The 12,938-nt window shown below is 58.1% G+C and overlaps 1 protein-coding gene across 1 annotated transcript; it reads right to left on the reverse strand.

Moving 5' to 3' along the window:
- Positions 1 to 7: 7 nt before the first annotated feature.
- NXPH4 (neurexophilin 4) lies at positions 8 to 8,985 on the reverse strand. Its single transcript, XM_053554552.1, has 2 exons — positions 8,797 to 8,985; positions 8 to 1,546 (listed from the first exon to the last, which is right to left on the reverse strand). Exons 1-2 carry the CDS (start codon positions 8,851 to 8,853, stop codon positions 680 to 682), a joined length of 924 nt encoding a protein of 307 aa, XP_053410527.1. The 5' UTR covers positions 8,854 to 8,985; the 3' UTR covers positions 8 to 679.
- Between the last annotated feature and the right edge of the window lie 3,953 nt (positions 8,986 to 12,938).

Raw genomic sequence — 12,938 nt, forward strand, 5'->3', positions numbered from 1 at the left:
GATTTCACTTTATTTTGTTCCTTTTCTGTCTGTTTTGGTGTAGAAAAAATATCACTGAGAGGAAGCAGCTGGAGAGGCAGGTGGAGCTGGACTGCAGGGATGATAGGGCGGCTGCAGAGGGCAGAGGCCAGGCCAGCACCTTTGCCTGCGAGTTCTGCTTCTGCTACCTTAACGGGGTTGCCAGGAAAAGGGGACAGGCATTCTGCAGGCAGAAAGGGGTGGGGATAGGCCGGGATTTATAGTCCTTTACAGTCTGTGGGAGGAGGGGGACAGGGTAGAGCAGGAGGACAAGCTCTGGGGGGTAAGAACGTCTGGGTGGGATGAGGGTGCCAGGCTAGGCATTATTAAAGCTGTGGGGAAAAGGGAGTACCCAGCCCAGCGCCAGAGGCAGCAGAGGACCCAATGTGGACCTAGGGGACTCAGGAACCGATTTGTGCTGCCTGTCCTAGGGTGGTGTTCTCACCGCTCCACTGGGGGGGTATGGGAGAGGCCACCCCAGCCATGTGGGCACTGCATATAAAGAAAAGAGGACTCACACAGGCTAATGGTCCTCCCACCTCCCACCTCAGAGAGGAAAATGTGGAAGAGACCAAAGGAGCAGAGGGATACAGGAAGGGGGCCCACCCAGCCAGGCCAGGATTTGGCAGGAGGCTCAGGACTGGGCCTGGGGAGGAGGACACTATCCAAAGTAGGGGTGCTCGCTCTGGAAGTTATAGTCTGGACACACCTTCTGCACCAGTTTGTAGTCAAAGCTGAGGAAGGAGACGAAGATACAGATGACTTTGAAGGGCTTGGCACAGAGCCAGGCGGCCTGGCTCTGCGTGTGCTCTGTGAAGCACACTTGCGATGGGTCATACAGGCACGGGCGGTGCTTGCGCGCGCGATTCGTTTTCTCATACTCCACATGGCAATTAAAAGCACGCGACTCTTTGGGCCCAGGCACTCCCAGTGCACCCCCTAGTGGCCCTGCCAGTGCGCCCCCGAGGGTGCCCCCCAGCCCCGGCCCGGCCGCTGTGGCCATCCCCAGGGGGGGCCCCAGCCCAGGAAGTACCCCCTCCAGGGCCAGCGTAGACTGCAGTGGGTGGCGGGCAGGCCCGGGCAGCCAGACGCCCCCAAACTCTACACGCTTGGAAGGTGGTACGATGCTGACAGTGAGGTTGCCCAGGCTGGACGAGTTGTGGCGGAAATACACACTGAATGTACCGTTCACATGGTCCACGATCTTGCCGGTCACCAGCAGTGAGAACTTAAGGGTGTGCACCCGAAAGTAGAAGTCTCCCCAGCCAAAGATCTTTTTGGCTCGGGCCGCTTTGATCGATGGCTTCCTCTTGGTGCGCTGCGCGGGTAGCGCTCCGGCTGCCCCTGCCTGGCTCAGCGCCCCCGTGTGGTTGGCCTGCCAGGCCCAGCTCCAAGAGCGGGCGGCACCTATGCCGTCCGGAGACTTCGGGGCTGCGAGCTGCTGGCCTGGGACGCCCACTCCCGCCGGGACGGGGCGCAGCTCCAGGTACTGTGATCTTCCAGACTCTGGTATCTGGGCACTCACGGCCTGTGCACAAAGAGGAGGAAAGAGAGATACTGGAGTTGTCCCTGACCATCTAGGACACCAGATGGAATCCCGCAGTCAGCTGCAGGGGGTTCAGGGAGTGCGCAGTAGGCCTGCAGCCTTGCCAAGCTATGTGGCGCTGGCCAGGTAATTTCGTTTATCTGGGCCTTGGTTTCATGTCTGTAAAATGATGCTGAGAGCCCCACTGAGGACCAAAAAGCCCAAGTCAGTGTGAATGCCAGTAGGGAGTGGCAATCTGGACCCCAACTTGGTGTCTGCTAGCCTGGCTCCAAGCTGGTTCCCAGTAATAGGGCAGGGAGAAGCTGGAGTGAAGCAAGGGAGGCCATAGTCACATCAACATCTAGCAGTAAAAAGAGACCCCACCCGGGTCTCCCAACTAGCTTTGGGTCTCAGCGCCTAGCTTTCAGGAGGCTGGAAACTGGCTGAGCTGAGTAGGAGTTCAGATGCTCCCTCTGTCCCCACTGCTCCTGCTAGGGTCAATGCCACTTGGTTAGCTTTCTCAGGGCTCCTGGGCTGGAGGAGCCACTCACTCACCCCCACCCACCTCAGTGTGTCTCAGGTGGCAGCCGATCTGGCAGGCAGCACGGTGCAACCAAGGACAAGATGGATCGAGAGGCAGGAGCAGCGAGGCCAGGCCCGGGCCATCAATTATCTTAGGGTGGGAGGTGGGGGGTGGCCAAGAGTGAAGGAGATGGGGAGAGTGAGAGGAAGAAATATGGAGATGCCTGCGCGGAGCAGGAGGAGAAGGAGCTGAGCATGTCAGAGTGTGTCAGTCAGCCTATGCTAGCCTATCGGCGCTGGATGGCCCTGACTGCATGCAGGTCCTGGGGTGGGTGTGTTTGTTAGTCTGTGATGGTTGTGTTGTACCTATCTACCTAGAGTGGGTCCATGCATGCCTGCCTGGGTGGCTAGCTGGTACTTGTCTCAGTCTGTGGTGGTTGTGTGTGGCTGTGGTGACTGTGTGGCTGTTGTCTGTCAGTCAGAGGAGGCTGTGTGCGTGTGTGTCTGCCTGGCATGGTGCTGCGTGTTTGGGGTGGCTGTGTATGTGTGCCTGGATTGGCTGTGTGTGTCTCCATGTGTGGATCTGAGTGAAGCTGTATCATGCTGTGGCAGTTGCTGTGTCTGTGTGACTGGCATGGCTGGGGTGGCTGTCTGTGTATAGTGGTCTGAGGTAGCTGTGTGTGATTGTTTGGAGGTGTCACTTTTCCTGTGTGAGCTCTTATCATCCCTGTCCCTATGCCAAGCTCTTTCTAAAGGGATTGTATGCACAGTGATACAAGTGTGTTCTCACCGGGTTTCCATGGTGTGTGTATGTATGTGTGTGTCAACTGTATATGAATGGCCCCTCTGGGAGTTTCCCACCCTAGCCTGCAGGCTGAGCTTTGGGTAGGTAAGGAGGCCCAGCAGCAGGGGTGTCCCTTCTGTTTGCATACACACCCGTATGTACACACTGTGTCCACAGGGGACAAGAATGGCAGAGTCAACCTGCTGGGCTAGAATCTCCATTGCCTTGTCCTGGTCCCTGCAGCACTGCAATTCCCAGGTTATTAATGCTGCCGCCTCCCGCTCGTCATACATATTTATCGCCCCCTCATTCCTTCTCCCATCATCCCTCCTCCCAGCCCAGGTGAGGGGGGTGGCAAGAATGATTGACTCAGACAGACAAGCTTGAGCTGTCAGCAAAGCACCCAGAAGGTAGGCCAGAGAGGGGCTGGGAGAAGAGGTCCCAAGCTATAGGAGAGCGAGAAGAGGTCCTAGGAGGTGCTCTTGGAGGAGGGAGTAAGACTTCCTAGGAAGGCTAAAGGAAGAGTGGGGTCATTTGAACTATGACCCCTTAATCTCACCCTTTTGGACCCAACCGCTGCCCTTTTCTAGGGAGCTCAGACAATCCAAGTCCCCTGTAGCCTGATGTTATGACCCTAAATACCTCTAAGCCACCTCCTCCCAGCACCCCTATGTCCTGCACCCTGTCAAAACCTGGCCAGGGCTGGTTCAGTCCAGTGACTCCTATAAGGCAGGGACTGAGTAGGGATGAGTGTTGGCAGGGCAGAGAGAGGGGCCCCCACCTCGGATGCTAGGCAAATTACTGTCTCTGCTTCTCTGATCCTGGCAAATCCCCTGGCTCTGGGCACTTCCACCCACCCATGGCCACCTTGAGACAGCAAGATAAAAGAGAAGAGTTTGGGGGGGGGGCGGCCGAAGCGACCTGTGGGGGAGTTTGGACAGGGAGAGATGAGAGCTTGAGAGGAAACGAGCCGAGAAATGGGAACATGAAATAAAATAAAATAAAATCCTCCCTCTGGCTTCCTTGATCGCTCACACTCTCTCTTTCTTGCTCTCTCTCTTTCACTGCTTTTCCATCTCTCTCTCCCCACTCATCTCTCAGTCTCTTCCCTCACTCTGTCTCTCTAATTTCCTCCTTCCTGAGCTGTTCTTCTCCCTGTTTCTGGCTGTGCTTCTCTCCCTCCGTCCTTCAGGTCTCTTTCCTGGGGGGGGGGTGTGAGTGAGAGGAAGGCAAGGTACTAAGGGAGCTCCTCTTTGCCTAGAGCTCTGTCCCTCTCCAGGATGGCTAAGGGTGGGGCAGGGTGTTGTCTGGGGAGGAGTCCCCCCTCACTCCAGAGATGGTTTAATTAAGCTAATTGGGCGCGGTGACATTTGCAGAGGGGAGAGGCTAGCATGGCTGTCTGTTGGCTGGCGGTATACAGGGGGTGGAGGTGTATAGCAGCTGGGGGTGGTTCAGCCAGCTCCTCCAGGCCCCAGTCGCTGGGCAGGAGGTGCCAGGAGCACTTTGCCCCCAAGGCACTGGGCCCACGCACCTGAGGCCATTTCTTGCGCCAACTCCACTGGTGGGAGGGAATAAGCTCTTTTGGGATGGGACTGCTGGGGAATAGGGGGAGGATCAGGCTGCTGGCCCCCCAGCCGCATTGCAGGGTGCACCTCCCGCAGGCCTCCAGACTGGTCCTTGCTTCTTTCCTGACGCTTGGTGGGGGGGGGGGCACGCCTAAGATTCAGTCAGGAGGGGACAGCACCCTGTGGTCAGAAAAGGAACAGTCTAGGCTGGGGTTGGGGAGGGGGAGAAAATAGCACACTGAGCCCTTGCACTTAGAAAGAGGCAGGGGCACTGCAGCCAGGGTAGGCTGGAGTCTGGCTGGGAGCCAGGGATGGAGATGTGGGTGAGGACAGAGGTATGGTGAACAGGACAGGCTGAGGTGAGGACTGGGACAGAGATGGAGGGGGACTGGGATTGGGGACTGGCAGTCACAGATGAGGGGTACAGGAATGAGTGTCAACTGTCAATGAGGATAAGCATGGGGACGGGGATGAGATCAGAAATGGTGGGCAGAGACAGGGTAGGGATGAGATAGGGACCAGAGGAATGAAGGTGGACTGCAGAGTGGGTGGGAACCCAAATGGGGAAAGGGATGGCAGGAGAGGGATAGGCTTTGGGGCCAGGCAGAAATGAGGATGAAACAGAGACAGGTAGATGGGGATGGAGACAGATTGGGGCAGAAGAGGAATGGGGGATGGGGATGATTATTAGGCAGAAACAGGGATAGATGCAGAGATATGGGGATGGGAGACACGAGTGCGGACTGGAATGGGAAATGGGGGACAAGCTAAGAGGAGACATGGGCAGAGACAGGCGCTGAGGACAGGTATGGGAGAAAAGCCAGAGGAAAGGCAGAAGACCAGGCAAGATCAGCTGTGGGAGGGGGCCAGGCCAGTGGAAGCAGATATGTCCTTCCAGACCCTACTACAGTGTAGGGGAGATGGCTGGTGGGGTGGGCTCTGCCCTTGGGCCGGCCGCCCCCTCCCCCTCAGCCCTCCTTCTCTCACGGCCTGCCGCGCAAGGCTCACCGTTATCTGAATTTTTATTTTATTTTATTTTATTTTCCTGCTTCCTAGAGCTGGCGCGGTCCCGGGGGAACGGCCGCCCCCCACCCCCCGCCCCGCGCCTCACTTTATTATTGCAATAAATGTGCCCATAAAGGCGCCGGCTCGGGGCGCGGTGAGGGGGGGCCCCGCGGAGCGCGGATGTAATTTCCCGAAGCTGGAGCCGGAGGGGGAGTGGGCGGGGTGGAGGTGGAGGAGGAGCAGCGGGGGAGAGGGGAAGACTCGCCAATTTCCAGCGCTCGAGGCAGCGCTCCCTGATCCTCATCCCCGTCCGGCAGCTGGTTCCCACCCCTGTCCTTAGACGACCCCCTGCACATGAGCCCCCAGCGTTCCTTTGTGACCCTGCCCCCTGTTGCCCTGTCCCCCCCTGGATCCCGTCCAGAAGAGCTGATGAGGGCCTGTCTGAAGTCCCCCATCTCCTGGCTAATTATTCCATCTCTGACCCCTGCGAGGCCCCCTCCACTTACCTGCTTGCTTTCCACTTTTATCTCGCCCCTCTCCAATTACTCCATTCCTGACCCCAGTGACCTCTCTTTGCCTTGCTTCTGTCCTTATTACCTCACCTCTTCCCCAGTCATCCCTCCGGCACCTCCAGCTCTTCAACTCATGACATTCTTCTCCAAGTTCTTTCTAAGGGGTGCCCCTTCTATTCTGAATGTGGGGCTTCCACTGCAGGCTGTGGCCCAAGGGAGCTGTCACAGCAGCCTTCTCCCCTGTGCCCCTGACCCAGCTGCAGCCCCTGATTACCCCCAAATCCCTACCAGCAGCTGTGGGCCCTAGCCCAGGCTGTGCGTGCCTAAGTGGCCCAGCCAGGGATTAACTGGGGGGCTAGAGGAAGGTACAGGCAGGAGGAATGGTTGGATGAGGGGCTGATGGACAAGCTCAGAGAGACTTGCTCGGGCCTAATCCTTTCCTAAGGCAGGATAGAGTTGGAAGGTCCCACAGGGCCCTGCCCCTGCCCTCCCCCAGCTAATTAGTAATTAGTGATTAGTGATTAGTGACTATCGATTGCTTGCTGCTTCTCCCAGTAGGCAGATGCTTTGGCAAGGGGTGGGAGAGACCGAGACAGAGAGGGGAAGGAGTCATAGACTGTATTAGAAAGATCCTGAAGAATCCCTGGCAGAGGCCAGAACCCCAAGGGCAGTGGAAGTCAGGAGTCCCAGGCCCTAAGAGGAGACCAGAGGCACAGCGCACAGCAGAAGCAGGGCGAGAACTCCTGGAGGAAGGGCGAGTCGGCAGGATGGGAGAAGGCAGGGTTGTTATCTTTTGGTGTTTAGGGTTTCCAAAGAGCTACCCTCTAAACTGTTTCCTACTTGCCTCTTACCCAGGGTCAGCCTCACTTTTGGCCACTCCCAACACTGGCACCATGACGTGTGAGAACATACACACACAAACACCACTTTGAAATGCACACACACATGCTGAGGCTCACAATCCCTTACTACACTCAAGTGCACTCAAAACCACGGGCACACAGAAACACGCTCACAAAGCCCAAAGACTCACCCAGAGACAACACACATGTCCCAGCACACTGATGCATCAGAGACTCTGGGGTACACTCATGTGCACACACTGTACTCACAAGTGCACACAAACACACACACAGTATTTCCATACACAAACATTTCTCTACATACACTTCTCTAAGGATCATTACACATACTCACACCCACAGCGTGTACACACACATAACACGGTTCTCACATGCAGAGCTGGACTGAACGGCAGATACTCTCCCCACTGACTCCTGCACACAGCTGCGGCTTTCACATGCCTCAGATAGACCCCATCGCTCACATCCTCAGCTCTCTCTCCACCAGATGTTTCATTCCCCTTCAGGGGGCAAAGGAAATTAAACCAGATCTGTCCACAGGGGAGTTTATTTGACAGGGAGAGTAGACAGGAGGTGGGAGGAAGTGAGGGGCTGGGAATGCTGTCTCTACCACCTCTTGACTCCAGCCCTTGGCACACTGCGTGTAGGGAGACATAGACCCCCTCCTGCAGTCCTCTAAGGGCAGAGCTGGGCAGCAAGTCCAAAAGAAGCTTCTGCCAGCAGAAGCAGTTTTAATGGAGGGGGCTCTTCTGCCACCTTCCAGCCCCTCAAGGTCACAAAGCGGGTCTGGGAGAGCTAGGGAGCGCAATCACTTGCTGCACTAGGGCAGCCCCCACCCTGCTGGAGTTGCTGAGTGCACCCTGGCTGAGCAGGTGGGGTCCAAGTGTGGGGTGGGGGGAGAGTTATACCTCTTTCAGACCCTACAGGGGCTGGGGTTGGGGTTCAGAGAGTGAGGGTTTAGGGAACCACCTGCCTGTTCCCAAATTAGGCAGGTAACAGTTGGGGTGCAGGACACAGGGAAGCCTTGGGCAGAGGAGGCTGATGGAAGGGGAGGAGACCCAGGACTTAGGTCCCCACTATAGGCACACACCCAGGAACTTGCACTCACCCAGGCAAAGCCACAGCACCACACCGCACCAGTATATACATGCACCCTAGCCCCAGGACTGGACACGAAGCCTGCTTCCCTGCTTCCCTGACACACATGCACACAGGTGCACACACGCACCCACATGAACACACTAGCACATATGCATGTACCACGTACATGGGCTGAAGCCTCCGAGTCAGGAGGGAGGCAGATCAAGCCAGGGCCCCCTTGGCCTCTCCATCCCCTCCCAGAAGCCTCAGGGAAAGAGGCATAGGAGGTGGGGTGGAGGCTGGGAGGGAATGAGAGGAAAGACTCCCCATCCAGACAGCACCCCCGGTTCAGCGGGGCGCGAGAGGGGAGAGGGGGTGTGTCTGTGAGGTTGTGCAGGGGAGATGGTGTCTCTGTGGGAAATGTGATGGAGACTGTAGCCAAGTTCCCCGTGTCTATGTGAGTCCGCGTGTGCTCGGGCCGTGTATGCTCAGAACACAGAGCCCACCAGCATTGTGGCAAGTGCGGAGAAGAGAAACGGGAAGGCGAGGGTGGAGGGGTGGAAGGACGGACAGACAGTGAGGAAGGCAAGCGAGGTTGGCGCGGAAAGCCGGCAAGCCTGACACCCTGCTGGCTTGTCTGTTTGTCTCGCACTCCCGCTCTGTCTGGCGCACTCACGGGTCGGGCTTCATCCCCTCCCCCGCCGCGCCTGAAGCCAGATCTGAGCGGGGCCTCCACCCTGCGCCCCCTCCAACCCTCATCCAACTTGCGCTGGGAGAGTGACAGTCTGTCTGTCTGCGTCCCCCACGCCGCGCAAAGTTGGGGCTATCGGAGCTGGGGCCAGGGATGGCGCTTGGAGCCCCTAGCACTCTGGGACCTTCGCGTCCTGGACCCCGCGCTGGGGCCACAGCCCTGCCTCCTTACCTTCCTGAGGAGCCACGGGCCGAAGAGCAAGAGGAGCCATTTCGGGAGCAGCCGCATCTTCCCGGGAGGCTGAGCCGGGCGAGCGGGGCAGGCGGGGTGGGTCCCGGGGCAGGCGGGTGCGGGCCTGGGGCGCGGGCTCCGGCGGGCGCGGGGCGGCTGCCGAGCGGCGGAGCGGGCTGCGCGGAGCCGGCGCTGGGGGCGGGGCGCGGGCGGGGGAGAAAGTTGGTCTGACTCCGCGGGGGGGGCGGGGCTCCGCGTCGCTCCAATCCCGGCCGCGCCCCGCGCGCCCCCTCCCGCCCAGCTGGGGGCACCGAAGGTGACTTTCACCCGACACGCCCCAGACACGCCCCTGGCCCAGGTGCGAAGCCAGAGGGTTGAGGGGCTCAGGGACCGCGTGCCCGAGAGCCCCGGTCTAAGCGCGGATTGGGAACAGGGCAGGGCGTGGGGCTGAGGCTCTGGGACCGTGCGCCCCAAGTGGGGGCACCGCAGAGCAGGAGTCCGGCCAGACTTGGTGGCGCAGCAGAACCAGGGTCCCTCGATGTTCTGGGGCCCCTTCTAAGCTCCGGGCCAAGGTGGGTCGGGGCAGGAGCACGGCAGGGGCCAAGGTGAGGGCGGGCTGGGCCTCGGGCGGCTGCCGACGCGCGAAGCTGACGGGGATGGATGGGCGCCCCGCGGCTCATTCAGCCCGGAGATGAGAATCATTGATCACGGACGGAAACCCCATCACTTCTGTCAATAGGGCTGACAAACGGCGCCCGCCACCCCTGCCCGCGACCCACGGCATCTCAGTGGTCTCAGGACCCCTGGGCTAGGCCGCCAGTCACCTTTGCCCTTGCACCCCCACCGCCGCTGCCCCCACTCAGCTCCCCGCGCGGCCCAGCGCGCCCTTGCCGCGTGGGGGCTGGGCAGGAAATCCCCCTCAGTGCCGCTTGTCCAGCTTCTTAGCTCAGTGGCTATCCTTTCCCTCCCACTGTCCCATCTTTCACCATCAGCTCTTCTGGATCCTTGTCCCTGTCCCTGTCTGTCTCTGTCCTTGCCTCTGCCCCCAGCCCCAGTCCTGTCTCTGTTTCTTCATCTGCTCTCTCCTCCCCCCAGTCTCTTTCTCTCTCCTCTGCCCCGAGCGTTCAGCTGTCAGCTGTTGCTATGCACTGAGGCTGTGGCTGAGGTTGTGGTATGACCCACACCTAGACAGCGGAGATAGGGACAAGCAAAGAGACAGAGACAGGTATATACCCCAGTCACCAACTGCCCCCACCCAGGCACACATGCAGATGCATTTACAGGGACAGGCCACCTGGAAGAGGTGAACACACACACAACAAAATGTGCACACCCAGAGGCCCACCAGCACACACCGATGGACACAGTTTCTACATGGAAGAGCACACAGCGACAGACAAATGCACACTTGCACCAACAGGCAAGCACACCCAGAGGGGTACTTGGAGAGAGCCCCTCTTACCTTGGCAGAGATGGACACACACACTGAGACACACATAGGTACATGCTAGCACTGGCAGTCCAAAAGACAAGCAGAGGCACATACAAAGAAACAGACAGCTATGGGATGTGACAGACACACAAAAGAGAGCTGGAGAAAGCAAAGGGGTTCTGAGAGGATGAGGCAGACACAGAGACATGGGGGAGACAGAAAGAGACTAGGAGAGGAGTGAGGCAAGAAGGGGCACAAGTGTCCAGGCTCAAGGCTGGATGGCCCCAACTAGAATCCCAAGCCCAAGGGCTACTTTAGCAATGGATGGGGACAGTGGCACCCAAGCCTAGAGTGCCCAGGTCAGAAGCTCATCATCAAAGTCCTGATTTTCTGCAGACCCACCCTGCTGCACTTCTTCTTTTGCTATAGTCTCTCTCCAGTTACTCACACATGCTCCCCCCCAACTACTACCTGTCTCTGGGCCTTGGCCTCTGTCCCTGTATTGCATCTCTGTATCTCTGTCTCTCATTCTGCTCTGTCCCTAGTTCTGCTCTAGTCTCTTCTCAATCTCTGTCTTAGGCTCCTTCCTGCCTTTCAGTGTGGAGAGTTTGGGAGGTGGCAGTCCTAGAGGGCAGAGGGAGGGTGCTGACTGGAGGGGTGTTGGGGTGTTGGGGGCTGCAGCTGGGGTCCTTGTTGCTTTGCCCAGGATCTCGAGGTGACAGGCAGAGAATTGGTGGTTCCCTGGGGGCACCAGATGCATGGCTGGCAGAGGGAGGGGTGGGGCTGGAGGTACTGGGGAGCAGGGAAGCTCTGGGGGGGGATATGGGAAGCAGAAGGGCAAGGGTGGAGCGAGTGTGGCAAAATAGCCTGAGGGGAGGAAGAGAGGCTAGGCTGGGTCCCTACCCCACTTCCTCCTCCCTCCCCCTCGAAGGTACATAATTAGTGTGTGGTGCGGGGCTGTGCTGAGCTTCAGGGTAAGCTACACTGTAGAAGTGTGGATGCCACCTGGTGACCAGATGGGGGCACAAGCCTCCTGCTTAACAATCAACAAGAACACCCCTTTTCCCCAGCAGAGTTGCTCCCAGCAGGGCCCTTGGGCCCCAGGGGAACTGCGAAGGCAAACGCAGGGAGGATCTTGGGGTTGGCTTGGAGGATAAAGTTGGAGATGGGATCTCAGGGCTAAGCAGGAAGGGGGGGCTCTTGTTTCTATAGGTGCCTAGGCCCACAGCTTCCTCAAAGCAGGATGCTAGGGAGGAATACCCCTGAGAGATTGAACTGATGAGGGGGTGAATGAAGGGCAGTGGCCCTTTTGGAGCTGCAGACATCTATAGCCACCCTTCCCGGGTGAGGCTCCAACTCTCTCAGCCTTTGACAGCGTGAAGCTGTGTGACCTTCTGCAAGAAGTTCCTCTCTATGGGCAGGGGTTGATTCAGACCTGGGGCACCTTTGATTGTCTAGGTCCTTGCTTCCCCTGGGGAATGACTGAAATGATTGGTGAGCTGGATCTGTTGGTGGCCAATGGGGTGTGGCAAACTGGTCTTCCCAGCTCTGGCTCACTCCAGCACCCCCCTCCCAAGCCAGGTTTTATTCTTGGCATCTGATTAGTCTTGTTGAAGTGAGATGTGGATGCTTCAAGAGCAAACTAAGGCAGAGAGAAGCATATGGGACCAACTCTCTCCCCTGGAGGGAGAGAAAGGCCGCACAACCACAATGTATGCATATCCATGGTGAGGGAATCTTTTTTTTTGGGGGGGGGGGGAGGTGTCCAATAGAAGTGAGGATGCAGAGAAAATCTTTGAGTTAGTGTCCTAGAGCCAGAGGGAACACAAGGTCCAGAGAGGGGAAGTCTCCAGCTCAAGGTCACACAGCCGGGAGCAGCAGTCCAGTGCCACCTGGTCTTGTTGGCTAGCAAGATGGAGCAGGCCAGGGCTGGAAGAAGGGCTCCAAAACCAGCTGTCAGGCCTCCTCCAGCACAGACAGGGCTCCCTCTGGTGGCTGAAGCAGTCCAACACCACCCAGCCCCCAGTCTCACGCTCATAGGCAGACACAATTTTTTTTTTACAATTTTATTTATAACAATATCTGTGTTATTTAGTTGTAAAGGAATTCAGCAAAAATTATTAAAACGTTCATGTCCCCAAAACGGGGCTGCCGACTTGCCCTTCCTTGGTGTGTCCCATGTCCCCAGGGAAGGGGAGGCTAGGGGACTTAACCAAAGAAAGTCTCCAGCCCTGGGAGCCCACAGGGATGGCACTGGAGTTGGGGGGCTGCCAGGGAGGAGCACTGAGGATAGCCATCTCAGAGGTGCCCCAAGAGTCAGGACTGGTGCCTTCATGGCCTCCCCCAAGAAGAACCAAAACACTCCATCCTGCTACCTAGAGCCAAATCTTCCAGACAGGGGAGGCAAAGAATTTTGTCTCCCCAGAAATTAGCCCTCAGGGAGTTGGGAGTTGGGGACGGGTAAGCGGGGGTGGGGGGTGGGGGGGAGGGGAGAGGTGTGAGAGGAGAGAACCTGAACAAAGTGTCTGGCACAGGGAGGGGAGGCAGCACCACCAGCCCTCCCAGTGGGTGTGTTTGGTGGGAAGGGAGGGGGTGGGCTCCCTTGTACCTTTCCACTGCAGGAGCCCCGAGAGCCCTCCCTGAAGGCAGCATGGGGGGCACCGAGGAGCAGGCAGAAGAGGAGAATGGAAAGAGATAATACTGTGCTTGC

Source organism: Nycticebus coucang, chromosome 12, assembly GCF_027406575.1.
Source record: "Nycticebus coucang isolate mNycCou1 chromosome 12, mNycCou1.pri, whole genome shotgun sequence".
Taxonomy (NCBI): domain Eukaryota; kingdom Metazoa; phylum Chordata; class Mammalia; order Primates; family Lorisidae; genus Nycticebus; species Nycticebus coucang.